Consider the following 27,875-nt stretch of genomic DNA (forward strand, 5'->3'; position numbering starts at 1 on the left):
TTTGAACGCAGGTTGGTTCTTGTCCTCTCCAGTAGGCAGCACATGATACATGTCATATGGAGACTGATTTGTGACCAGAAAACAGAGCAATTTGATACAGACAAGTAACAGCAATCAACAGCGATTAATAAAGGACAGCAAAAGATACGACCTGATTTTTGCTAGCAATGGTGATGAAGTTTACATGCGTCAAGCAATATATAAGGTCCTCCCAAAAAGGGTCCCCCCCACAAAAAGGGAGCCTCGTGTGCCAAGGTGTATACAGACGCCGCGATTACGGGTGAGATGACATACATTCACATACCAGATGTCTCTTAAAGGGGAACGTAAGCGGATCAACCTAGTAGCAGCCTCGACTTGGGAGCCAGAGGCGCCCCAACCATGCTGCGCACCGGGGCCGGGGGAACGAACGGCCATGGAACTCGCGCACGCCGGCTGCGCGACGGGCGGGTTGCTGGTTTCTCGTGAGAGGCCGTATCAAGAAATCCATCCGATACCAGGCATCGCTGCCGTGGCGACAGGAGAGAAAGGCATACACTCGACCGTAGAGCACCGAATAGGAAATTTGTATACAGTAAACGGAGATCAGCCACAGATTATGTCTGGTACATCATAGTACGTATTTAATATGGATATTGTATCTATTCCTGGTTCCATAGAAAATTTAACCATAACCATAGTTAGCTTACAAACCTGACTAAGTAAACATTGTCTAAATGGGTCCAAACATTAAGAAGTGATTTTTGGGGTTTTTTTTGTCTTTTTTTCAAACTGAGCAACTTAAACAAAAACATTTCTATTTTCTGTTCTCAGAAGTACGTAAAATGAAATGACAGTCTTCGTATTCCTTTTTCAGAGTGGTAAATAAACGATTATTACTTCTGTTAAACAACAGTGATCACTGAAACTCAAGATCTACCTCCACCTCCATAAAAAATGCACATGCAGGTATTCTGTTTCCGTTTCCCTTTTCAGATGTCATCAACCTGCAGTAAGTGAAATGGAAGGCTATTAGGTACCTCTGATGAAGCAGCCAAATTAGTCTTTACGTTTCCTCCTCAAACATGGAAAGTTCCATTTCTAAAATTGGAAAGATGTACTTCTACTGAAAATCTTTTTCCCTTTTTGAAGAACAAGGACATTTTATGGGGACCTATTTGACCTGTGACAGTCAACCAGACAATCTAATATAGAGAGAAAAAAAAAAAATCTTTGCATCACACTTGATTCTTTTTCCAGTGGGATAATTATAAGGCCTGTTAATTCAGATTGTGCATGGTTTAAGCAAAAACAAAGAAAAAACTAAGCTCAAAAGACTACTGCTGACAAATAATAAAAAATTGTCCCTCACTGAAAGGGTTTGAAGTTTAACATAACACAAGTGGTGGAGGGCAGAAGAACATACAAGAAAAACAGGAATGTAGAAAGTGTATTTTGTTTTTCTGTGGCTTTCATAAAGAGTCAGAGATCAGTCTGGATTTGCTCAAAATAGGACATAAGTTTTCACACCATCGTCACTTTGTTAAAGAACACACTGAAAGGTTCAAACTGAAACAACACCTGAAACCAGATAACTTGACACTGTGTCTGGACTGTCTTTTAAATAGCTTGCACAGTTCCAGTTCGGACTCTTTTGGCCAGATCTGCTATGTGATAAGTGACTAAATGACATGTTTTTAGAACACGAAACTTTGGCCATTTTCTGCTTCCACTGCAGTCCTGTTAAATCCCATGGAAGTGGGGTGAAAACACCCCAGACTGTGTTCGAAATTTCCGTCACTAGCTGTACTTCAGTTTCCCAACACATAAAACATGGTGATGCTCATAAGGTAAGTTGGAAAACTGTTGGAGAACCATAATTTTAATCAAATTGAGGCAGAGGGGTGAATGGCAAACGCATTCACAGCGTCTTCACTTCTCTCTGCTCTTCCACTGACCTACTTCCACAAGGTCTTGTAACACGATTTAGGCTCTTCAGATCAAAGTCATAACATAAAACAAAATAATACAGTTTTAAATCCTTCTCTGGTTGGTAGGAAGGATGTCATTTATGGACAAGGAGGTATTTGAAAATCATAAGGGTTCCTTTTTTATAGCCATTGTAGCAAGCAGAAAGCAGAAACATCGAACTAGCCGAACTGCAGACAACCTAAGAAATAAAGTCTAGCTCGTTGATGGTAAACCGCACGCCAGAAACCCTCATCTTCATCAGTTGCTGCTTCTCCTCAGCACTACAACTTACTTTCCAGATCAGTTGTGCCGATCCAGTTGTCTCTATGGATGTGTTTCCAAACGGAGCTGTGAAGTGATCCAGCTGTGGTACTTAAAAATATATAACCCTCCCGTGGCTCTGGATACAGACGTGCACGCCACCCCTCTTCTCAACAAGAAGGCCACCTCGCAGGCTGGGTCTAGCACGTGGCCTCAGCGAACAGCCGTTCCCACGGCTGAATCTGCACGGTATGATCGTGCCTGCTGCTGGGGTGAGCCTGAAACAGTTTTGGAGAGAAACAGCTCCAGAGCCAGGTTTCTTGTCGAAGGAATCGCCCCGTGGATCTGCAGTCTCAATCCCCAGGACTGGCGCTTGCAATGTGCTGGCCTCTCCCAGGAGCAGCCTCATGAAAGCCCCATCCCCACCATCCCCACCACGATTAACTCCTTTGCCACGTGCAAATCACCGCAGGACTCAGCCTCTTGTCCAGGCACCAGTGCAACTCGCACCATGCTAACAGCCACACTGGCAGAAGTGCCCTTTCAGCGTTATTTAAAAAGAACCAGTGCCAATCAACCCAGGACGATGCAGAGAGCGAGCCCTACCTCAGACAATTCTCAGATGCTGACAGTCTTATAGCAAAATTAATTGCTGCTCTATATAGCCCAATTGACAAATCCCGAGGCCTTTTGACAACGACATGTCAAAATTCAATTGAACGTGGGTATAGCAAGGCATACTGAAACTTGGCTCATGCTATAAGTATCACTAAGCACCAGTTGTAATAAAAAAAAAAAAAAGAGTGCCTCATTTCTTTTAGATTTTCATTTTAAAAAAGTCCATTGAATTCCACTAAAAAAAAATAAAGTAAAAGAAGTCAATTAGCTATTCTAGTGCAAGATACCCAGCTCTAATCTAATGAATATTTGAAATGTAGAGAGTGAAGTTATTTCTACATAACCTACAGACGTTGTAGGCAGTCTAAGGCATATGTACTCAGTTTAGTCATTTCATGACATGCATAACCATACAGCAGCTTATCTAGGAATTTAATTTATTATTTTTTAGTCTCACTGTGTTTGAGCACAGGATCATTCTTCTCATTGGCTCATTATAACCCAGGATGCAGATATTTCTTTGTTCTTTATAAGCTTGCAAGAAACAAACACAAGAAGCTGTTCTGTAGGGGGGCACTCAGACTCTTAAGAACAGCTTCTGCAAAATTGCGTTGTCTAAAAGCTAGGAAATAAAAGAGGGACAGTAGTTTTAACATATTTTCAGAACAGATTCCTTCTATAAATTTGGATTGCTGCAGTTATCTGATCCAAACTTTTGGCAGATTTTTAGCAGACCAGATGTCCACAATAAAATGTTATTTAATGTATCTGTGAACAGTTTCCAATATGCAAATATCTCAGTTTCTGCAAACATCTGATGGACAAGTGCCAAAATAATTGCTGTTAATTTCAATATAGCAGAACAAGTGGCTATAGAGATTCTTAGTTCTGTGATAAATGCACCATTTAAAATATTTTTATTTATTTTATAATACTACGTAAGGAATATATTTGTTTATAGTAAATAGTCTGGAAATACAATAAAGTTACAACACACTTAGGATTAAAGTCAACAATTTTCAGCTTTGCAAAGATGGAGGGGGGGGAAAAAAACAAATTATCCAAAGAATGCTTAGCAGTTGTTTTCCATATAAATTACACGAGATAATCCCACATGTTCCAAGGACACTTGTAATTCACATTGCTCGGTCTTCACTTTGCTTTCTAGGATCCTGACACTGTCCTGCACAGTGACACAGACCAGTAGAGCAACAGAGGCAATGGCTGAACGACAGACTTTTCTGAGATAAGAGAAAGCACTTGGGGGTATTATAGCCCCCAAACAGGGATCACCTCAACATTAGGAAAGCTAGCTAAATTGGAAAATTTCCTCCGCAACCTTTTCATGCTAGGTATCTTCTCATTCTCCTAAAGAGTTGAAAATCTTCACCCAGTTGATGAGTCTTTTCAGTTTGTTGTAATTTGATTTTTTAAAAATCAGCTTGCTGACATACTAAATTATCTCCAGATTATCTTTTTAATCCTATAAGAACATTAGCAAAATTAGTTATGTATGTTATTTACTACTGTAAATCACTAGTATGTTCTCATTTATGAGAGCGCTCCTTTCTCTCTCACTCGAAAGGAAACATAATTGACCCTGACACAGTTACGTGCTCCAGAGGGAAGACAGCCTGTCATGTTCAATCATTTTTTGATCAAATCCAAAATGGTAAGTTAATTGTTTAATTAAGGGAACAAGGCCCTTAGAAACTTCCGAGTTCTACATAATTTTGTAATGGATCTATGTAACTAAAATGAACATCTGATTGAGTAGAGAGGAATTTCATAGGCAAAAATAGTGCTAAATATACGTGATATTAACCAAAAGCGATCGATGCCTAATCGCTCTTCAGAGGCTGAGCACAACGACATGAGTTGAACTTAAGTAGCCTGAAACTTATATGAAAGTTGGCTCATCTGAATGCAGTTGTACCTCATTTCCGTGGTATCATCTTTAAGACAAAGAATGGACCACAAAAACAAAATTCTCCCTTACCTCTTGAGTAAGAGGTAAGCAGGAAGCTGTGCTACTGCCACTTGATGGTGCCTTTCACAGCACAGAGGTTTTTAGCCACCAGAATCGCTGCTGCCTCTATCTAGAGGCCACTTTTCACTACCAATAAAGTTCACTTTTATAAAACAAAACTACACATTCGTTACTCTGAAATAGATACTTGAATATGCACTGATGTATTGACCTGTGAATGTGACCTCACACGTGATAAATCCCATTATTTATAAAGCAACGTGGAATGCACCGATTGTTTTTAAGATGTTATGTCTGTTATGCATACAGCATACCCGCACTTCTCATTAATGGAATTTCTCACAGCACTGTATGTTCTGGATAGTCTTAAAAAAAATAATCTTCTACTGTCTCCCAAAACTACCACAAAAATTATTTCTTTCTTTACCTTAAAGTGTTATGATTTCATTCAAAGTTAAACTAAAATAAAGCTCATCACTAATTTCGGAGCAATGATAGAAATAAATTATAACCTCAACATGGGTAAAAACATCTTTATCATTCTGGCAGCATTTTGCATTTCAGGTTTCTAATGATATTTAACATCTTGCAGCAACAGCAAATAGGTTAAAGCTTGCTTTCCACTGAGATTTAAGCTACCATGCCTTATCCAATGCTTGCTTATGGCTAAAAGTACATAAACACTGCTTGTGAAATTCAGGTCAGGTGATTTGTATTAAGTCGCAAGAACCCCGTAAGACTCCTAATTGTTAAAAGATATCTGAGAAAGCCCATATGTTATATTAATGAATGAGAGGTGACAAGTCAGCCGCAGAAGTTTTCAGGCTGGGGTCTTTTTTTGTTTTGTTTTGTTTTAAATACATTAAAGCCAGGTCTACATCCAAAATCCCTTTGAACTACAGATAACTGTTTGTTTCATATGGAAAAAAACATGGAGAGGAGCAGAAATTTTGGTAGCTGCAGGTCACAGAGCTTCCAACCAACTCAAATGCCTCTGGGGAGGAGGATGGGGCTTGCTCCTTGTTTAGGAGCATCGTTACTGCAGAAAAAAAGAGAAAGTCACATACAGGAGCTAATTATAAGCCCCAGAGAGTAAGAGAGGGGCAACTCTCAGCTCAGATATAACATACTGGGAAAAGACAGTTTTGGGTTTGTTTTTTTTTCCCTTTTAGTATAAACTGGACTTTCAGACTCACTCAAGAGCCTTAAAATTGTAAATCAGGCCTTCTAAATATTTATATTTATTTTGAACGGATGAGACTTCCAGAACAATAAATAGTAGGCTCTTCTTATTCTGATTTTTACTTTTTTCTGGTTACAAGTGATGTATGTTTTCCAACTTCTCCTGTGATCATTAACGTGAAACTTTCCAAACTTTTAACATAGTAACTTGGCTCCATGAAGAGGGCACTTGGAAAATACATGAAATATTCTGAAATTCACTTTCTTTTCCTCAAGCCACACCACTCCTGAAAGTACACAAATAAAATTCCCCTAATACATAGCAGGCCAGCCTAGGTGAGGAACTGCAGCAAGAAAACGTTCTGTGACTGTGTTCTTGTACCGATCACATAAGAGAAGAGGAAAAAAAAAAACAAAAAAACAAAAAAAAAGAGTAATCCTGCCTGGACTAAACAGTGCTTAATCAAAATCCGACTTTTTCCCCCCTACCAATTAAGGGATTTGCAGAAGGCAGAAGAGAGGAAAAGGTAATAAGGCTAAAAGCAACGAAGGAATTGGAGGGTCATAGCAATAAAGACACATTTTTATAACAGTTGTCTTGGCAGAGAGAAGCACAAAGAATCTCCTTTCTCCAACCACACTGAGGAGTCATGCTAAATCTGTGATTAGACAAAGATCTTCTTTAAACTTTTATAGGAATGAGAAGGTCTCCACTAATGAGAGTTTAAGGGAATTTCTTAAATCTAAAGTGAAGGATATCAGGAGTAGAACATAACCTAAGGGTTTTCCTGTACATGTTCGCTAATATTACAAAGAGCTCTCAGAAACCCTCTGAAGATCCTGCTTCCTGCAGGAAGAAAAAGCAGCAGGGCAGATAAGACTTTGGGGAGCTGAAAAGGAACAAATATTGCTATAAACAGTTACACACACAGCATGCTTTTAGAGAAGCGGGAGTCTTCCAAGCGCCAAAGCCCTCTAATTGTCACATCAAGGAGGAAATGGGAAACGAAAAAAGCTGAACAAAAAAGTTCTCTCCTCCCTGCTTCATACGGCACACTGTCCTAGCACCTCAAACCAGCAGAACCTCAACAACAACACAGAGCCGTAACTGGGAAAATAACAAAGCTCACGATACTGCTGGTGAACGTGCAGCATAAGACCTTCACAGATGGGAACTGAACCCAGGCCTTTCCGTGACCAGGGGCCAAGATTATACCGAGGGTTCAGCTGGGGGAGTAAGAGGGGATTTTGCACCCTCCCAGCCACGCCAGCCAGATTCCTGCATGCAGCCTGCAAGGATGAGCAGGATTCGGATACAGCACCCACCACACCACTACAGCCAATGAGCCTTTTGACAACACTCTCAAAGAAGCGGGCCACTGGCATGAGCAAACTAAAACAAAAACATGTTTAAAAGGGATAAGGGTGTGTATATGTATGCAGATATTGGTTTAAACACAACACACTTGCACAGTGCTGCCCCTTTCCAAGAGCAGGGAGAGGGGACCATTCCTCCTATACCTTCACCACTACAGTGGCAATTCCACCTTTTCCCCTGGCATTTGTCAAATGCACACAACTTTTCCAGTTGCGCTTACTTCATGACCTTTCTTTGCCTGGAAAAAGAAAAAAAAACAAAACGCCCCAACAACTATCCCAAAATTCCCCTCCTTTATTGTGTTCAACAGAAGGACTGTTTTCTAAATAGTATATTGCTCTAAAGCCCAGATTGACTTACAGGGGAGATCTAACCTTTGTATAAGCAGGGAGCAGTCAAGGGCAATAACAGCTCGTGTCAGGTAAGAGAGGCTTATCGATGCTGACAGGGGGAGCAATGGAGAAATCAGACCCCTTGCTCCCGAGCAGAAGGTGTCAGGCTCGGAGACCTTTATAAAGCCCTTCTCTGTTTCTGTTTCATTACAGAAAGCTCCTTTGTGTTGGATGATCTGCCAGGGAAGACAGCCACCTCTCCAAATCCCGCACAGGAGTGACCCTGGGCACAGAGTGTGGGAAGATGGACAGACCACAGCCAGGGAGAACAGCAGTGCAGCATTGTCACAGAGATGCCAACTCAGGATTAAGAGCAACGAAAGAGAGCCAGGTGTGCACAGGGCTACCAGAACTAAGGCACAGGAAAGACTTAAGAAGATGCCATGGTCACTTGGCCCTGAGGGCATTGGAAATTGTCCACAAAGAAACATGCTGAAGTTTAGTGAAGAAGGTTTAAGCTCAGAAGAAAGATGACCAGAAGGTTATAGCTGGAACAGAACAGAAGGAACAGATGGGAAATTGCGTGGGGGGTACGCGTGAAGGAGAGAGGAGGGTGAACGAGTCTGGATATTGGAGAGAGTAAAAAACAAACAAAACCCAACAACAAATGTTTAAGCATTTCCTGAGGGAAATCTTGGGGCAAACTCAAGGAGGATGTGCATTTAGGAATTACAGCGAAGAGGTCCAAAAGCGACAGGAGGTAGCATCAGGAGCACCCTAGATGCCAGCAGAAAGGCATCGCCCTGGCATCCTCCGGCACAGGGGAGCAGAACAGCGACTGGGGAACACGCAGCCGATGCCAGCTCTGGGGGCTCTCCAAAGCCACGGTCTGCACTGACGCTTTCCATTTACGTAGCCCGCACTGAAACAGCTTTTTGCTGTTATCTAGTATTAAATCACGCTGTGCTTGGTTTAGAAATATCTCTACACGTAAGTGGCACAGAACCATCTTTCATCCTCTTTTCTCACGTTCATTTCTTCCACAATAAAAGTTTGCTTTTGCAAAAATTCAATGTAAAATATTCAAAAGAAATCTTATCACTTCATAGGGTTTGATTTCTTTTTCTTTATCCCTAAGTCTGATGCTTTCACCTGAAACAGGAAAATACTTGCTCCTCATAGTCTGCTCCGCTCCTTTCTTGCGGCGTGATGTGCCACAGGAGCTTACGTCCCTGCCTTACACAACTTCCATTACAAAAGCCAGGTGTAGGTCGATAAATGGACACTCACCAAACCACCACCCCGCCAGGACTTGCACATAGCACCCCCAGAGGCTACAGAACGGGCACCAGTCTCCCTGCCTTCACTCCCGCACACGGACATGCAAAAGACTGCAGAACATTTCCAGTTTGAACACAGACACGTACCTCATCCAAAGGTGAAAGTCTTCTATTTTCATCATCATCTAAAAACTCCCAATTGCTCTCACAAAACAAAGGATTAATTAATTAGCTGTGTCTGCTATACCTTTCCCGAAAAATACTGAAAATGCTGCAAATGGGGCATATTGAACTGGTAGCCTATCCTTCATCCCGCTGAGATTCTGCGAGTGAGAAGCGTTCACAGCACACTGTGTCAGGGATGAACCCAAGGTTAACTTTGGAAAATAATTCCATGTCCAGTGTTTCCCTTTTCGCATGCATTTTACACTGCTAATGTCTCTTTTGTTAAAGTCTTAGACATAGTTTAGAAGTGAAATTTAGAAAACCAAACCATACAGAAACTCAGTACTAGGTCTCTCCAGCAGCTGCTCAACAGCTCAGCTGATTCTAAATAATATTTAATGTGTTTTCTGCTTCTTTTCAATAATAATTTTGTTTTCTTGTCACAAAAGGTAGGAATAAAATTTTGTTTAGCACAAGTGTCCTAGCTTAAAAAAAAAAACACACATATAAAATACTTCAAATAATACTAGTAGCTAGGGGGACTGCATTTATGGACTATTTGTTATTATGTTATGTGAATTGCAGGAAGCGACTCAAGTGAATGTTTGTACTTGTGCAATCTTATTTGCTTTGTATATAGTGGCTCTCGTAATGTGGGCATTTGTGCAGTCTTTGTATTTTACATGGCCTCCCAAGAGGAGAGCAGTAGTGAAACCAATAAAGCAGGCAATAAACCCATATTAATAATGTATGCAGTGCTATAGATGTCTATTTATATGACACAGTATTAAAGTGTAAATGCATTGCTTCTTTTTTCAGATGAATGTGAACAACCAAAACAGTGCTCTTAGTTTTTTTCCCCAATAACAACCACATCTTTATAACGCTTACATGTTAAGCGACTCCTAAAACACTTTCAAATGCATTAAAAACAAAGCCCAAAATTTGTTACTACTCTGTATATAATTATAAGGTTGGTAAGACAAAATGACAAAAGGTTAGATTTGTATATATAAAGTACATAAAGTGCATCTAATATTCATGTGCTTAGGACAGATAGAACGGACTTATTCAGTGATAAGAAGGATTTGTCCAACTATGCTGATATTTGCAAAACTCATTTCCATCCAACGATGCCTGTAAAAACAATGAGAGTTTCTTAATTCTTTTTATTATTTCCTTTCTAAGTGATGATGGTGGCTCTGAACAGCACAGAATATAGACCACCACATTTGAAACTGCAGTACAGACACAAAGTCTTGCTTGGATCTTAGCCAAAGACTATTTTAAGCTTTTGGTGACAAGCATTATAAAGTTTATTTCTAGCCTCTCATTCACACAATCTGATCACTGGTTGGAGTGCTTTTGGATCATTACAGTGGATTAGTGCAAGACATTATGTTCATATTTTATCTACCAAGACAGTATGCAACTAGCAGTGAAATGAGACGGAGGTAGTGGGGCCACTGTTGGGGAGACCTGGAATCTCCCTTCAGGATTTAAAATTTTATCTTGCTGAAAGCATCTCTGGCATACACATTTGGCTAAGTGGTAGGTCCAGAACTTCATTATTAACAGCAAGGGTAAGTATTTTACTTGTAAAGCATTAGTTATCATTGTCACTATTTATTATTAAAACCAAGGGAATGCCAAATCTTTTAGCAAGCTTCTGATGCCCAAAATTTTTGGGCTCAAAGACAGACAAAAGTAGAACAAACAAAGTTCTCTTCTTTTCCTCTGCAGTGACAAGGCTACATAATAGGGCCCTCCACTGCTGAGGTTGGGTGCGTTTTAAGGGAGATCAGAAGTATTTCTGTTTGATCAAGGGCTTAATAGGACGACATGATCTAAATTTCACTTTTTATCATTTTTATGCCATCAAGCCGTATTTTTTATGCAGACGACAACTATGGACCCAGATCAGCAGTGCACAAATCAAATGAAACTGATTTTATGATTACAGTTACCCACACACTTACCTGCTCTGCTGAATTTTCAGAGCTGCTCTGACACTACTCTGTATTTAGTCAGGTGCCAAAACCAAAACATCATATCCATGCCATCAGAGTGCAGTGCTAAGAACTAATTTTTCATTATGACCACTATAAGCTAGTATTTTCCCAGTTACTTCAAACTAGAAATGTGCACTATGAAAGAAAAAGAAAAAGTTTCTACCATTTCGACCCATACCCTAGCATACAACCCCTTTTTTAACTCCATACAGGAAGACACAAATCAGCTCTGTCCACAGTCCAAATTGCAAAGACCTCACCGGGCTCTGACCCAAAAGGAGAACACACGCACGTTTCTGCCCAGGGCTTGGGATGGGCTTTGAATTGTACTAAAACTCAAGACTGAAACCAAGGCTTTTGCACTGGAGCTGCTTTACCTCTTTATAGTCTCGCAAGTAAAACATGGTCATGTTGTCCTTTCTCTCCTATCAATGTCTCCTTTCTCCCCTTCACTTCTCTTCAACTCAACTCTTTTATAGTGTAGGTTATCTAAGGCAAGGAACAAGCATTCATCTCTTTAAGAAAGTCTCATGTCTTGTCTGAATCATATAAGACGTGGCCATACATATAGGATTAGCTCAGTGTTACATGAGCATTATTTCTTTTACACTAGACAGAACAGTTCTGCTAAGAAAGAATATCAGGTGTGATATAAAGCCATCCAATTTCACTGGTAAAATATGAATTTGACTAATAATGTAGGGTTTTTTTTTGCAAACAGATTATTAGCATTTGTTGGTTTTTCTAACAACTTTACTCAGAAGTTGGAATTGCTGTGTTCAAACTATGCTCCAATATTTTAGCCTGTAATGGAGATTTCACCCCATCTCTGCTGTGAATCACAAGAGATGATCTCTTCCCCTACTCCCTTTCCCTAATTGCTATGCAGTATATATATTTTTGAGAGGGTAGAGGGGACAGAAGAATTGGGGAGCATGCAGATACAAAGGAAATACAGGAATTCAACGTGCCCGCGATTTAAAATATATCCTAGAGAAAAAGAAAAATCTGACTTGGTCTTTGGGAATGACAGAGTGAGATTTTTCTTATTTTTGCAGAAAGAGCTACACACCTCAAGGGAGAGCAATACCCACCTGAGAATTTTTGCATAAATACATCTTCGAAGGAGGAGCTTCCAGCATACATTCTATAATTACCAGGGGACAGACAGGTAGTCTTTCACAGGAGAAGGAAAAAAGAGATAGAAAAAAATCAAGTAGTCTAGAGAATAGAAACAAATCAAAACAGCAGCAGCAAAATAGACAGATAAAAGAACCTGTCTAATTTTTTTTTAAAGTTTCTATCCATTCAATTCTTCTTTGTAGGATTGCTGAAAACATTTGCACCTCTCTGCAGTAAAAGATGGGTTTCTAAAGAGTTAGAAGTTCACGTTACATGAAGAAACAAGTTTTCATCCTCTCTAGGGCTCAGCACTCTGACACACGTGGTGAGGCTGGATAACTGCCCAGTCCTACACACACCAGACTACTTTGATTTAACAAAAAAAAAAGTTATATTTAGAAAAAGCACTAAAAGCAAACACTAGGTTTGAACAATACTAGGATTAAATCACGTGCTGACAGCTATAAGTGAATCGGGATCCAAGCTAGGACGAAAAACACACAGCTAGCTCATTTATCCTGATTGAGATGACTGAATCAGAACCTCATGGCTTTCATTAATATAGAAGAGAATAAATAATTGTAAATAGGTGATGGTTGCACGAGGAGATGTACTAAAAACTTGAAATAAAGCTCCAAATAAATATAAAAGAAGCTGCAATAGAAAAGTAAAATCGAAGCTGTGAGATTTTACTAACAGCAAATAGGATAAGCAATCAAGTAAGACCCTGAGGCTTCTCCTGGTTGTGTACTGTCACGTCTCTTTGGACAAATCACATCATTTCTCTCGGCTTTTGCTTCTCTCTCATCCTTCGTCAGTCTTGTCTCATTGGCCTGTAAAGATCTTCAAGCCAGTGCTCGCTTCTTATTATGCTATACCGTGCACAACCTCTATTGGGTCTTCTGGGCAACCCAGTATGAAAAGCTTGATACTCACAGTATCGCTGAGAACTGATGAAGAGAGCAAAGGTCGCAAGGCAACTACGGAAAACCTCTTATGTTTCAACGATGCAGGCAGCAACAAGAGTTTATTTCCTGAGGAAATCACACAAGGAGCAAAACGACTGAAAAATGCACAAGGTGAGCATGCTCTTACCTACAGGGAAAAGTTTCTCTCATGATCTGGGAGCTGATATGGAATTGCTACCAAAACTCCCAAATCTTTGAGAGGATCCTACATGCCTCTTTTCCAGCAGGAGCGCCATGTCAGTGCTGGAGACTTCCTGGTAACCTAGACTTGCATGTAAACTGTTTTTTGTTAACTTTATATCTTCCCTATAATCCTTTCATTCTGAATAAATAGGATTTTGCTTTATGGAAGCTGGTTAACCTTGTGCTGAACTGAAAATCAGACTTGCAGTTAATTACCAAGATCTGCAATCTAAAGCCCTGCAATCTAAACATTTTATATAGCGAAAACTGAGCACAAAGAAATGACTTAGGCCAAAACAGCAAATCTAATCAGACTTTGGCAGAGTTCAAAACAACATTAAATCTCTTATTGCAATTGCAAAACATATTCCAGCAAAAACTGATCATCAAGCAGCAAAAGGAAATAGCAAAGGTATTAAGAACTACAGATATAGTACAACGTTTTGGGTGCTGTATTTTAAATCTTTATCAAGCCATTAACACACCTAGTAATAGACTCCAAATTAATTTTTTTATAAGTCAAATATATGGTAGATATAGCGAGAATAACTCTTATTCCCCTTAGAAAGGGGGACATAAAATCATCTGAGAAATGTGCATGATATGTCTTGCATGAATAACAAAAGCACTGCTATCATGAAGTGCATTGCTAAACACTGCAAACGGAACTCCTCTTCTCCCAAGTCATCAAAAAAACATGCCCTTCCACTCTGTACTTCCTTAATTTTTTTTTGTGCATTGACTGCCTTGTCACGACCAATAAAATAACAGCCGGACTATAAGCTGGCTGCTTTCATATGAGCATGTAAGTAGCTTATGCAGATGCCTGGTCAATCATTTTCTCAACTTGCAGGAGCAAACATTTATGTGCACATGTAAAGTAGGCACCCGCTTTCATAAGCCTGTGCCAGCATACGCAGCTGATCTGGATATGTTGCAGTGTTTCTTCACCTGGAACCACTGCAAAATTCCCTAGAAAACACTGCAAATCCTCTCAGACGTTGTCACAGAAATAGCGCAACCCTCTTACCACTGTCTCCAGAGAGCCCACATGCAAGCTGAAAAACTATGCACAAATGGCTCGTAGAAAATTTCAGAATTTACTGGGAAAAGACCCTCAACACGTAAAACGCTCGTAACTCACATCAGTTTTACCTGCTTTTACGGGGCTTTGGTTCTGCAAAGTATTAAGGATGAAATATGCACCCTTTCTTAGGAAGCTACCCAGTCCTTTAGCCCTATTTCACTCTCAAAAAATGAGTCACAAAAATACATTCAGAATTACAGTGCCAGGCAGAGTGATTCTCAACTTACATTCCTGCTACTTTGACTCTTCCCCTACCTGAAGTATCCCGAAACGTCCATCTTCACCCATGGTAACAGCGCCAGCGTGAGCACTTCAGTCTCATGCCTATGGCAGAAGAGGTACAAGGTAGTGAGCTTGCAAGGCTGGAGAAATAAATTCTCCAGAGCCCCTAACTCTGCAGGAACTGCTCATTGAAACCAATGTGAAATTCCCTTTAATCGATAAGTGGTGTGTCCTTTACAGAGCAACGGGGGAGGAACACAGCCAGCTGTGGATGAACTGTCAGCCCCATCACCCGCTGCAAGGGGATCTGCAGAGGTGCCCACCGCAACCAACAGCCCCATTCAAAAAAAAAAAAAAAAAAAAAAAAGATCCTCCTGAAGTTTCAAAAATGAATGAGAAAACCTGCTTCTCTGAAAACTGTCTATGCCAGATAGTACTCACTAGTTCTGCCAACAGAAACAATTTTCTACCAGGCTACTGGGACATTTGAGAAACCGTTGTCAAAAACTGCTTATATCTCTAAGAGAAAAAAATTGATAACTGGCTATAGTACAGTTTTGTATTTGTATGGACTCCTGGGACAAATAATAAATAGGACATTGTGACTCTGAAAGTATCTTTTAGCTGGGGATCTTCTTTGTAGGTTTGTCTGTAAGTTTGTAGGTTTGTACAGATAAATACATGCAGACTCCAGAGTGAAGACTGTGATTCCCAGAGAGGCTAAGGGGAACAGGACGGCCAGTCATCGAGAACTGGTCCCTGAAATACCTCATACTGAAATGGACCAAAAGCCTTTATTCTTAGTAATGTGCCTGTTCGTGTTTGTTTGTTTTAAAGAAGTTTATCTTTCAGACACATTTTTTGAGACACAGAGTTTATTCTTGAGAAAAATAAACATATATCAAAACCAAACACATTAAATCAGAACTTCTCTTTCAGATGGACCAACTGAAAGGTCTGAAAGCAAATTGGTGCCACAGCCCCAAGACGACAGTCTTCCCACTCTCGTTCTCAGGAGAGCTCCCTGCTCCCACAGCCCCATCCCACCTCCCAGCAACTTCTGCACCACTGAACGAGACACAGGACCGACAGGGAACTTGCACCCTTCTGCAGCAGCTCCTGGCACCAGGCCCAATATCCCCAGCACCCAAAATGAGCCTGGCTACCTATGCTTTGGCAGATGAATCCCACCAGCAGACTCCTTCCCCAGGAGGTTTCTCTTCATCCCCCAGCAGCCTCCCCGGCTGGATGTCCTCTGCTTCCCGCAGAGAAGGAGTGGTTCCCCTCCCACCTCTCTGAGCCACAACACAACAACCCCTGGCCAAGGCCAGCTCGCAGCTGCCCCAGTCCGCCTGGCCACACTCTTTTAGGAAGATACAGAGTATAACAGGATTTGTTTAAAGAACACCAAACCTCACAGTAGTCCTGCTGCCCCTCACAGTCCAGTTACTTAAGACTTGGTATTTACATTTCCAGGATCTACTGAATCAATGGAGCCCATAAAAACAAACCAGAGAACATTAAAAACTAAGCACAGAAATTCCTCCAAGACACTTATCAAGGTAGGAGAAAAACTACTATAGTTATTATTGTTGAGAGCCTGACAGAACTGTGAGCTTTCCTGGAGAAATTCAAACCAGCAATAAATATACCTCTTTCTTTACAATGCAGCAAATTTTCCTTCTGCGCTATTTTTAAGATATTTGTAGCAACAACAACAACAAAGGAATAATATTACATAAATTGATATATTCTATATAGAGTATACTAGAAATCCTAAACTACCTAATGGTACTATTGGCATATACAAATCATTAAATTTTGCTTAGCTATTCCTTAACCACAAGTTTTTAAATAATTCAGTTCAATTAATATTCTTTCAGGTTAGTCCTGCTGTAGATCCCCAAAAGTTAAATTTAAATATCAGTTGGTGACTTGATTCAAGCAAAAAAAAAAAAAAAGAAAAAGAAAAAAAAAGAAAGAAAAAGAAAGAGAGAGAGAGAGAAATACAGGAAGGTGAAGAATTTGGTATTTATCCATTTATTAGAGAGGATCCATTTAGAGTTTACTTGTGATGGAGCAGGCATTTGGCTTTACAACAGGCTAGATCCAAAAACCAGACAGTATCTGTCTCTTCATTGTGGACTGTATGCTGTCAACAATTTATGACAACAGCAGAACTGAAGTATCATCCTCCCTTTGGGACCACCTTACCAAAAAGGTCCATTATCCTAATAATAATAATAATAATAATAATGTTGGTAATGGCAGCCTGGGCATCCAGCCACTTTCCTCTGCAGAGACAGCTGAGGATTGGACCATGGGAAGCATTTCAGCTCCCATGCCATCTTAGCCCTTGCCAACGGGTTGGCAATCGTTATAAAACCTGTGTCTACAGCCTGATTCTGGAATGGGTCTGAAGATCATCTCTTGAGAAGAAATGGTGCAAGATTTCCTGAAAAACAAACCCCGTCTGAAAGACAGCTCCAGAATATTAGATCACTTTATGCCACAGCACTGATGACCTTCCAACTATGTGTATACACAGTACTTAAAAAAAATGCAGAAAATTGGAGAGGATTGACATCAGCTGACAGCTTTTTTTTTTTTCCAAGTCCATTTGCTGTTTTTCTGTCTGTCATTAAAAGACAGGAGTTTGTGTCTCTGTGGTCAGAAATCTTGTCTGCTTGGGTCTGTTCTTAACCAGACATGTCCCAGTACAGGAGAGGGGCCCCAGCTGTGAGATGGATACAGCCAGGCAGGAGGAGGTAGGCACTACTGAAACAAGTAGGGAAGAGCTGTGGATGGCGGTCAGCGAGAGCATGCAATATGGGTGTATAGCTGAGGGATACGCCAGTCTTCAGAAGCAGATTATGCCTCTCCTACCCAGCGCGAAAGGAATACGACTACTGCAGCTTCCCTACAGTTGCTCCCTTTCCGGTTTGGTTTGCAACCTTCTACTTTAAGTGGCACCTCACTCAACTAAACCGTAAGTGTCCTCAAATATTATTTATAGACCAATAATTGGTTAGGCTGGCAACGACCTACAGCTGTCACCATCTGCCCGTTGCTGGCTTTCAGGAAGTGAATTGGTCTTTTTACAGTATGGAGCAGGCCAGGTGTCTGCATCATGACAAATCTTCATGAAAAATCTCAGCGGCACAACTGCTACTAAGTGATGCCCCAGATGGCTGCGGAGCAGCCCCCGGTGTGACCATGCTGGGAGCAAAGAGCATGGCACCAGGCAGGGATGTGCATAGAATGGCTCTGGCTAGGCAGGTGGGAGCTGAAGAAATCCCCTCTCCAGGGCTTGTGCTCCTGACCTCTACTTCAGAACGGAAATCATTTAAAACGTGTCAAAGACAATGTGCTTCCTTAAAATGGCACAATGTAAGATTTGAATCTTGCCGTGCTTTGAAAGGGGCTGTGAAATCTTCACCTTTGCTGGCCTTGTGCTATCTAATGCAATTTAGCATATTCTTCCCTCCACTGAGCTATCAATGACATCTTACGCAATGATCGGATGAAATAGGATGACAGAATCTGCAGTTTTGAACATAAAGCAAAAACATGGCTTTTTTTTGGAACAGCTCAATCATTTTCTCCCTCGAGCTCCTCAGACTTTTCCATTTCTGCTCCCCCCAGCAACTTTGCCACGGAGGGGGACACTGAAGTGCATGACCTTATAGAATTAGCTACCTGCACAACTGCAAACATAAACTCTGTGCTCTCTGAGAAGTGATCAAAGACGCATTCTTTTTCATCAAAATTGAACATGTTAACTAAACTGCCATGAAAAACTCTGTACTATTGCAGTCAAATTTAAATGGCTGTTCAGTGATGCACAACCACCTCTTGATATCTTCTTTTAAATTCTAGCCTGCTTTGTCTCGCTAACAAAACCAGTTACAATTATATTTTTCATTCTTTCCACATCCCCACCAACCACCTGCGGTCAGAGCCCATGTTTCTCATCCAGTCAGGTCACACTCTGTACCTGTCGATGTGGAGATGACCTGAAGTAAATGGATAACACAACCCACCTGCTACCCGACTCTTGTATGGAACGAGCTACAGGAGAGTTTCTAAGAACTTAAATACGTTGGCAATTGGGAGCTGGCTTCAGAAGCATATAGAAATAAAATATAAGTGAGAATCTTTTTGTGGTCTGTTTTTAGTCATTACCAGCCTAGATTTTCTGACTCTTAGCACTTCAGCTGCCTTTAGAATTTCTCAGCACTTCTCAGTTAGGATCAAATTTACTGACATTACAGAAACTAGCCCGTAATTTAGAGCAGTGGCACTCTTCTACCAACAGAAGCCCAACACTGCATTAACCAGGTTGATCTGAAGTACAGAAAAGCAGAAAAATGGCAAATGCATCTCCAGCATAGCACCTCTCTACACTGTGGCTATCTGACAATATTAGGTGATACTGGATAGTATTACTCAGCTTTCTAGAGATCTTCTACTTGTACCTACACAGCCATAGTTTCAATAGCCTCTTTTCTCCTGCTGCAGATAACGTGCGTCAACAGCTCACTCAGTTTATACCTAATTCTCCACAGAGGACAGCAACAGAGGCACTGACTTCCCTAGGACAGGCTTGCATCAGGCTCCTTTCAGAGCAGAAGAGTCACCCCCGCATGAAGCTGTGACACTCAAGAGATGCACCTCCACCACAAGTCATGTTTCCTGGAGAGGAAACCTCATCACACAGAGTAGATGTAGCTCCTGTCTCATTATTTTTGTTCACTTCTCCACTTACACTCACACCACACACCAAGAGCTTAGTTTTCACATTGTAACTGCACAGCGTAATGGAATGGAAATTCCTGTGCAACACTTTTCATGCAGTCCTATGGCACTACTGCAAGGAGAGGTTTTGTTCTCCTCCACAGCACAGGGGAGCAAAAACAATGACAAAAGGGTACGCTTTGATCACTCGCTGCCTGCTGCGCCTCAGGGCAGTGCAACATTCAGCCCCCTCAGCACTAATCTCACTTTCCAATATTTCATTATTTAACTGCAGTTAGCATTTTTCCCTAAAGGATAAGAAGCAACGTAAGAAATCCTTCAAACCCCTTCTCTCTACCCTCCAAAAAAAACTCCAAATAAACAAATACAGATTCAACAAACTTTCTTTTGTAATACAGTTCTATTCGCTAGCGAGTTAACCCAAAGTACTTTGCCAAGGCTGTGACATATGTCAAGTGCAAACATTAGTATTGTGGCATATAACTAATTTATAGCTTTTACAGAGCATTTTCAGCTCCGATCATGCTCCTCTCAGACTATTTAAATATACTTTAAAAAACAAAGAGCCCTGTAACACATATTCCCTAATGCACATTTGCAAGCAAAGCATCTATGGTTGTCTCAAATCCAGCATGACTCACATTACAGAGCAAAAAGAGTAAGATGATTAAACAGACTGGCTCACCCAGCTAGTTTTTACACATCAATAAATAACCTCAGTGCAGCAGAAACAGGAGATGTGGCTTTCTGTTTGGAGTTAATTCAAACACTGGCTCTTCTTCAGGCCTTCCACACTATGCAAACTAGAGCTGGCTGAATAATTCATTATGAATTATTCATTCAATTAATTTAATTTCTTCTACTCACTAATTAACTATCTTGACTTTTTTGAATGTTTTCATTATCTGAAAATTATTTACTCAACAGTTTCTATGAATAACTCCTTGCCTCTAGATTGTTCACAAGCAGATTACTGCAAGAAATCAAAATTGTAAATTCAAGCTGTGCTGAATAGTTTTAATTAGACACACGGGTCACATGGCATTTTTCTGGTTTCTTACTGGATGTATTTAAAAAAAAAAAGTATCCCCTGTAAACATAACCATTCCAAGGCTGAAATTTGTTTGCCACAAAAATTCTCTAATAAATTAATTTCATAGCATAGACTGAATTTGTCTTAATCATTGAAAAAATAGTAAACTAAGCATGTTAGATTAGGAAAAAAAAGCACAACTTTTGCACCTTTATTTCTTTAACTGCTTCAGCTTCCCTCAGGAGTCCTGGTCCTCTGCTCAGCTCTGACTTCCAGGACAACTCCCTGCTTTGATGCTACACAAGGGACGAACAGCCAGTGCCACCATCGGGAGTCAATTCAACAAGGTCTCTAAGGGCATGAAGTCTCCTTTAGCACCCATCTACAGCAAAAGTTACTGCCTGACCTGGCTTAGCAGGCAGCAGGGAAACTCTTACAGAGGCTCTGTGGCTCTTTTTTGGCTTTCCACATACAAAGTAGTTGTCAGAGAGAGAGGAAACAGAGATATTTACAGCAATAAAGACTGGGTAGAGCAAGTGTTGTCTTTTGATTCAGACTTTACACCTCAGCATTCAGAAACCTTGGCTGGGTTTGCTGCTCCCTTGCAGTGGTGCCCAGGCAGGTCATCCCTCTGTCTGTCCGTGCCGTGGGTCCCCAGCTGCGCCCAAGGGGCATGAGCTGGCTCTACCGCACTCACCTGCTGGGAGGTAACAGCCACCAGAGGGAATGATGCAATGGGGGCAGCTAAGACAAGCCAACAGAAAAAGACCAACCGTGTTCCAGTGAGCCCGGCTGGGGAATCATCTACACACTGCTGTATGTATACCTGCAAAATATCTAGAAAGCTCCTTAGCTTTAGCTTTGCAAAAAATAAATTTTCCTTCCACTGTCCCAGAACAAATAAATATATATATATATCTATATATCTCCAGCGGAGAACCTAGACATCTCTGTCTTCTTCCTACAGCAGTGGCCACTTGTAAATGGGAAACGTTCACATCTATTCCCTTTAGGGTGAGAGGAAAGGGAGAAGTTAAGATGACAAATTGCAGTCCATCAGCGTATAGAGTATTTCAGAGGGCAACACGGAGCTGCTGACAACTACCTACTGTTTCTCAGAGGAGATGGCAGCAGCCCATCTCACATGGGATGGAGGAGTGAGTGAAAAGCAGCTATGACTGCTGCAACCATTACTTGCTACGACCTGAGGGAACTGAGCTGCTGCCATCATTTAAAGGTAGTTGGCAATTCACTTGCCAATTTATAGCCAGGAATTATATCTGCTTTCCACCCACCTGGGCTGGGAGGAATGCGCTGTGGCCGTCTCATCAGACATGAACGGTCTGAACTGAGCTCTTCAAACATGTGTGATGTGAGTCAGCTGCCAGAAGTAAAGCTATAGATTTTAAATTGCGGTGATGGTTAAACAAGTATATGTTTTTGTAAGAAACATGCCAGGTTTGCATGTATTTACCCACAAGAAGAAATCTTTAACTCACCTCTTGCAGATGATAAATTATTTTGATTTAGGTCCCAAAGCATCGGTTTGACCTTGTCCTTCAACACATTAAAGAACACATACTCCATAACTGAAGGCTATACATAATAGAAGGCTATATGCAGGCTTTGTCAAGTAGAGCCGTCAAAATCTATTGCAAATGAAATTGTCTTTAAAGCATTTTAAGATAGTACTTTACAGATGTATAAAATAAGGTTTCTGTTGAAATCATTTCAACCTCATATCTTTGACGTAATGTAATGTATTCTCAGTCAATTAATTTTAATTAAAATTTGTATCCCACAGTATTTTCGTTCATACAACAATCTTTCCATAATACAGCATGGACCCATATTGATTAGACTCCCTGGAGACTTTCTTAAATATTTACATCTGAATTTTAATTCTGTTCACACAAACAATCTTACTCATTTCTTGACTACTGGAATTCCTCTTATTAAGTCTCCAGCATATGTGTTGCAGCAAGCAGATGAAGCTCTTGGTGACAATATGCATAATGAAGAGACTCCATTCCTTACAGAGAAGGCTAATTAATCATTAGGTGAGTGCTAGTAAATTTTCTGAATCACCAAGTTTCTGACAGACATGCTGTTAAGCCAGCAAAATGCCCACAGATGTTATTTGCCCATCAGAGGGGAACATACTCTCTAGAGGACTCTGAGCATCTTGTCACACTTTATTTATTTATTTTTGAACGAAAAGAAAAATTAGCAAGCCCATGTAATGATTAATGTATATGTGCAAGTAAATAATAATAACATGGAGCCTACTAATAATTAAGACCAGTGCTAGATTTTAAGATGCTGAGGGAGAAACGTGAATTGCTCTGCAGAGGCTTGGAGATGGTAGGGCTAACATTTACCACGTTGCCTCCCCAACAGTTTAAGCATAACTTAATTCAAAGGAAAACAAAACTTGGATTTTCACGGCAGGCTGCTCAGGTTTCCTTTACTTTCTCCCTTCACCATTGAGCTCTTTACCAGGGCAGCCTCACGGCCAGTTCAGCCGCCTTGGCCACCCTCTCCCGTGGGAGGGAAAGCGGAGCCCCAGCACCCGGGGACAGCCGGCGCTCCCCATCCCAGACACGTCCGCATCCTCCACGCCCTGGCAATACCCCAGACGCTTGGGGCCAGCCTTTGCCGGAGACGCGACAAGGACAAGGTACTATTCGGTTACAGCTTAGATCTCTGGTTTTGTTTAAATCCTCATTCTCCTTCACAGATCTTATAAGGCTGACCTCAGAAAAACAATAATGAGGACTTCTTCTTCATTTCGGTAGTGACAGGGACTCCTCTCAGGCACAGAAGTCCAGGTAGGTCCTCAGCGAGGAGCCCAGCATCAACCTCCCTTCCCTACTCAACACCTGTATCAGCAACCTTCACCTTTTTTTTTTTTTGGTCTCCCATTATAAAATATACTAGAGTATATAAAAATGACTATTTCTTTTATTCTCTCCCTCAGGTATTAATTACATTAAAGTTCATTAGCAGAGCTCATTAAAGAGCATAGTGCAGGTAGGAAATAGGTAATGGGCTAGGTACAATCATTACATTAATTTAATTAGCTGTTTCAAGCTTTTATCAAAGAGGTGACCTCTGCGGGTAGTGCAGCGGGTTTCACTCCGGGGCGCCTTGCTGGGCTGCCGGCAGCCACGCACAGGGGACAACCCGAGAGAACAAAAAGCACACCGAACCGCTTAGGCTTGGCTTGAGGGAATCAGGCAGCCGCGGCCAGGATACCACAATGTCAAAAACACCGAAAATACGCGCAGATCTCTCTCTAAACGCCCCCGAGCGAGCTGGAGCCAAACCTGGAGGCCCTGGGACTTTCCTCCCGCCCCGGCGCCTCCAGCAGCAGTGGTCGCTGTGGGTCGGGGCCAGTGGCGGTGGGCTGGCCAGCTCTCGGCCCTCCGCTCCGATCACCCTCGTGGCAGGCGTTTTTCCCTGAACGCCATGCAGAAAGACACACTGCGTTTATGTAGAACGACAGCAGGGTTTTGAGCGGAAGGAAAACATTTCTCGCTTTGTCTTTGTTTTTGAAGCAAAAGCTGTGCTCAGAATGAACTACCTCTGACTGTTTCGGAGCTTAACACTTTGGCTGGCGTTACGGAGACGCCCTCCCAAACTTCGCATCGCTGAAATCTGTGGTTATGCACTCGTTGCTTCAGTATTATGCCACTTCCCAGGGCTGGCAACACCACCAGTACCACCACCACCCCGTGTGCTTGTGCAGCCACACCGGGGATGTTGCTAGCATTACAAACTACCTCCAGACAAATAATAGGCACAAAACATAAGCTTGTCAAGCCAACTGCAGCAAATTGGTGTTGTGCTGGAAGAGACTGGAGAACTAACACGCAATGCCGATGAAACCACGGCCAGCCGGAGCAGCTCGGCGGCTGCTCTTCCGCAGCCGGTTAATGTCAGCGTCGGCGGAATTTGCACAAGCAACAAACCCTCAACCTCAGCGCGCCGCTGCCTGACACTTCTCCTCCTTTAAAATTGGCAGTGTGAGCGGTGGAACCTAAATTTAAGCTCTGGAGAATATGCCACATGACATCCGTGTTCTTTACATGTTCAGCTTAAGCCTTTGAAAGCTAATTTACCCGTGCACCACCTCCATAAGTGACTAGCCTAGCAACAACTGCCCTTCTGTCACTTGCTGGCTTCTCTTGTCAGAGCCTTTCTCTCTGGGGAACTCGCTCTTTAATAACGACCATCTTAGACCCTGAGGATGACACTAATGAGCACCGGGAAAGGCCGAAAAATTTAACAGTCTTCACTGATTTTTAAAGAAACAACACCTGTTTAAAGTGGCTGCTGCATCAATAGAGTTTTAGAACCAATTAGGCTAAGCTGTTTCATTAGATTCGTGTTGAATTCTCACATCCAAAACACATGCATTTAAATAGACACCTGAAATACTGAAAGCCAAATTAAAGATTTCTTATGCAAGCGCTCCTTCTGTAAGCTCAATATTTGTTTAAGAGGAGAGTATGTGAGGAAATTTGCTAAATAAAAAACCGCAACTCAAGGATTATTCACTGAAAGATGCTCCGACTAACGTGCACTAGAATTTCTCACATTTGCCACACATCCATGCAGTCTGCCCACGTTACATCGTTAGCATTGCTAGAAATTGAACAGGCCATTTCAGTCCTAAAATAATGAATCTTTGACCTAATCATTCTCCTTTTATTGATCATTCAGGCAAATGTCTCTCTTCTGACATTAATACCAACACTCAAGTCACATGGAAAGTTATAAATATCACTGATATTGTGCTTCCTATGTTTATTTTTCCATACTGATATAATCTGCACAGGAATTGACAGCATTGCTATGTAGATGCTAGTTTTTATATTTGTAAAGAAATATATTTTTCCACACAACCTGCCTATAGGTATTAAAATAGGTTAAAAGTGCAATGCCTTGGAACAGGACTGCTTCTTCTCACTCTCATCTGGTGCAAAACTAGGAGGAACTTCAAGTGACCTCAAATTCAAGTGCCCATACCTGTAACTAGCACGATCACCTCAGAACTGAAACAGTTTCAAAGCATCGCTATAAGCACAGTGTCACAAGGGCTGTAAAGCCCAGTGGTATCACCTCCCCCTCCCAAAGTTCCCACAAATCCAGCTGTAAGGAGAAAAATATAGGAGTAAGTATCTTCTCCTCCAAAAATTGCACTAGACCTGTCCTCCTGCTGACAGGATGCAGCAACGCTCCCAGCCGCTGACAGGGCTGTGCACTTCTTGCACTGTCCCATCTGCATGTCCACAGAGGCTCTGGAGCTACACAGATGTTCCAGTATGTGTTTGCTGAATTCCCCTCCTCAGCAAAAATAGCTTTTTTCCTTCCACTTATGTAGTTCTTGTTCCATGCACGTCATCAAGATACGAATACCAAAGAACTCCATACCTGTTAAATTAACATTATCAAGAAAATAAGTGCATAAAGCACACATACATTGGACAAAGAGATCGCTTTCATGGTAACTCTCCCGTGCATTCCCTTTGCTGCCTGTATTCGCCTCTCCATCTTCCACAACTTCTTTCTCTTATGCCTCAGTTCCCCCCTTACAGTATGGGTATAACTGTGAGACAACACCACAAGACTGCAAGGTATTTACATGGGTTTGAAATGGAGCCTAAAACATACCAACGAAACCAGGTAACTCTACCACTTCATAGGTTATTCTTAACTTCTTCCATACTGTACTCAAGCACATTAGCAACCAATCATATGTTCTGCAAACATCACAAGGCCTAGAGCTTGAGACAGAGGTTATCCTGATTCTTTACTTGCACATCTCCATTTGTGGGAACAGTCAACTACATGCTCCCTTCATATTAGAGTGAAATTAATTTAACAGGTTATAATTTAGAAAGAGGAGAAATAACAGGTAACATAAAGCCACACTTAATGAGGAAATGTTACTTGAGAATAAATGGAAAAACGCATACAAAAAAGGGAGCAATTTAACAGATTTAATACTCTGTCTCTCACATTTCCATAGTTGCTTCAACAAAAGGATTTGCTTGTTTTGCTGGGAATCCAGCTCTCCTGAAGGTCAAGTAAGAGTTCAAATTACTCCATCTATTTATACTCACTGGCTAGCAAAGTACAAAAGGAAACTCTATCTGGGAAAAGCTGGATGAATGTTCATAGCATTTTGCCACCAACCTGAGATGGATTCCACAAATTACTTAAACATTCAAGTAACTTTACACAGGAAAAAGGAACTATCGATATGTGTTACAGAACTGCTGCCTAAATGCGTTCCGCATCTGAATCCTGCTGCGCTCTCACCTCTATAAGATGGGGGCTATCAGCACATTTAGCACAAGAGCATCCTGATACATGTCTCTCGACCGCAGGCACCACATAAAGCATAAAAATATACGTATCCATATCAGTTTGCTCACCCGCATACACACTCACATGCACTCATGGGCTCATGAAGGCTGTATGCTCTGTGGCCACTACTGCAGTGAGTAAGTGAATGAGGTTGGGGTATGCGAAACTAGGGCAGAAAAGTAATTCAGATGACATAAAAGCAATGGCTAGAGAGAACAGCCTGAGTCCAAATTATTAGCTTCAGAAAACACTATCTCACCCCTGGAACAGCTGCTAGAAAAGGAGTAGTGTTAACAATTTCAAGAGCTTGGTGTGCAATCACTGGCAGATATTAAAGATGGGACATGCTAAACGGTCAAGGGTTTCAAGGCAATCGTATTCTCATCCTGTCTTTGGTTACTGAGAATTGTTTTCTACTTATTTCCTCTTTCCTAATTTCCTAATTCAAAAAACAAACACTAAGCAGAGTAAATTGTACATGATTAAAATGAATCTCTTCAAATTCTACAGAATCAAATTCCTCTTGGTACCATTTTATTTTTAAGGGGTGCCCAACAATGATTTACTGGGAGATGAATAATGCATTTATATCACATACTAGTAGTAGCAAAAATAATCTATAAATGTTTAATAAATATGCTGTAATGCTTTTGGTGAGCATGTATAAATAAGTAACCATAGATTTGCTATGAAATATTTATATGTATTTTGGTTATTGTTATGCTTTAACTGTTCAAGGAGCCATTCCTAACAAAGTGAACGGGGTTACCAAGGTTAGAGATACGTTCTGTAAGCCATTTATAATGAAATGTGCAACACAAAGTAAATGCCTTTTTAGAAGTTTCTGACAAAGGGCAAACGTCTAACAAATCACTCATACTAAACGACATGCAGATATAAAGGATACGTAGTCATCTGATAGCCATTTATAGCGAGATGCAAAACTCTCCTCTGCT

General features: G+C 41.2%; 1 protein-coding gene across 8 annotated transcripts in view; it reads right to left on the bottom strand.

Annotated features, from left to right (window-relative positions):
• The window catches only part of LOC104149733 (uncharacterized), a 308,193-nt gene that overhangs the window by 38,868 nt on the left and 241,450 nt on the right, over positions 1-27,875 (bottom strand). For 3 of the 8 annotated variants that reach the window (XM_009683528.2, XM_009683527.2, XM_009683529.2), the window contains 2 exons: positions 14,784-14,852; positions 12,263-12,344 (listed from right to left, as the gene is read on the bottom strand). The exons of 4 other annotated variants lie outside the window; for them this stretch is intronic. In XM_009683528.2, the coding sequence (XP_009681823.2) occupies positions 12,263-12,344; positions 14,784-14,806 (105 nt within the window). In that variant the 5' untranslated portion in view covers positions 14,807-14,852. The remainder of the gene's footprint in view (positions 1-12,262; positions 12,345-14,783; positions 14,853-27,875) is intronic. One more of the 8 variants, XM_068908459.1, reaches the window with a different exon arrangement.

Source organism: Struthio camelus, chromosome 15 (genome assembly GCF_040807025.1).
Source record: "Struthio camelus isolate bStrCam1 chromosome 15, bStrCam1.hap1, whole genome shotgun sequence".
Lineage (NCBI taxonomy): Eukaryota > Metazoa > Chordata > Aves > Struthioniformes > Struthionidae > Struthio > Struthio camelus.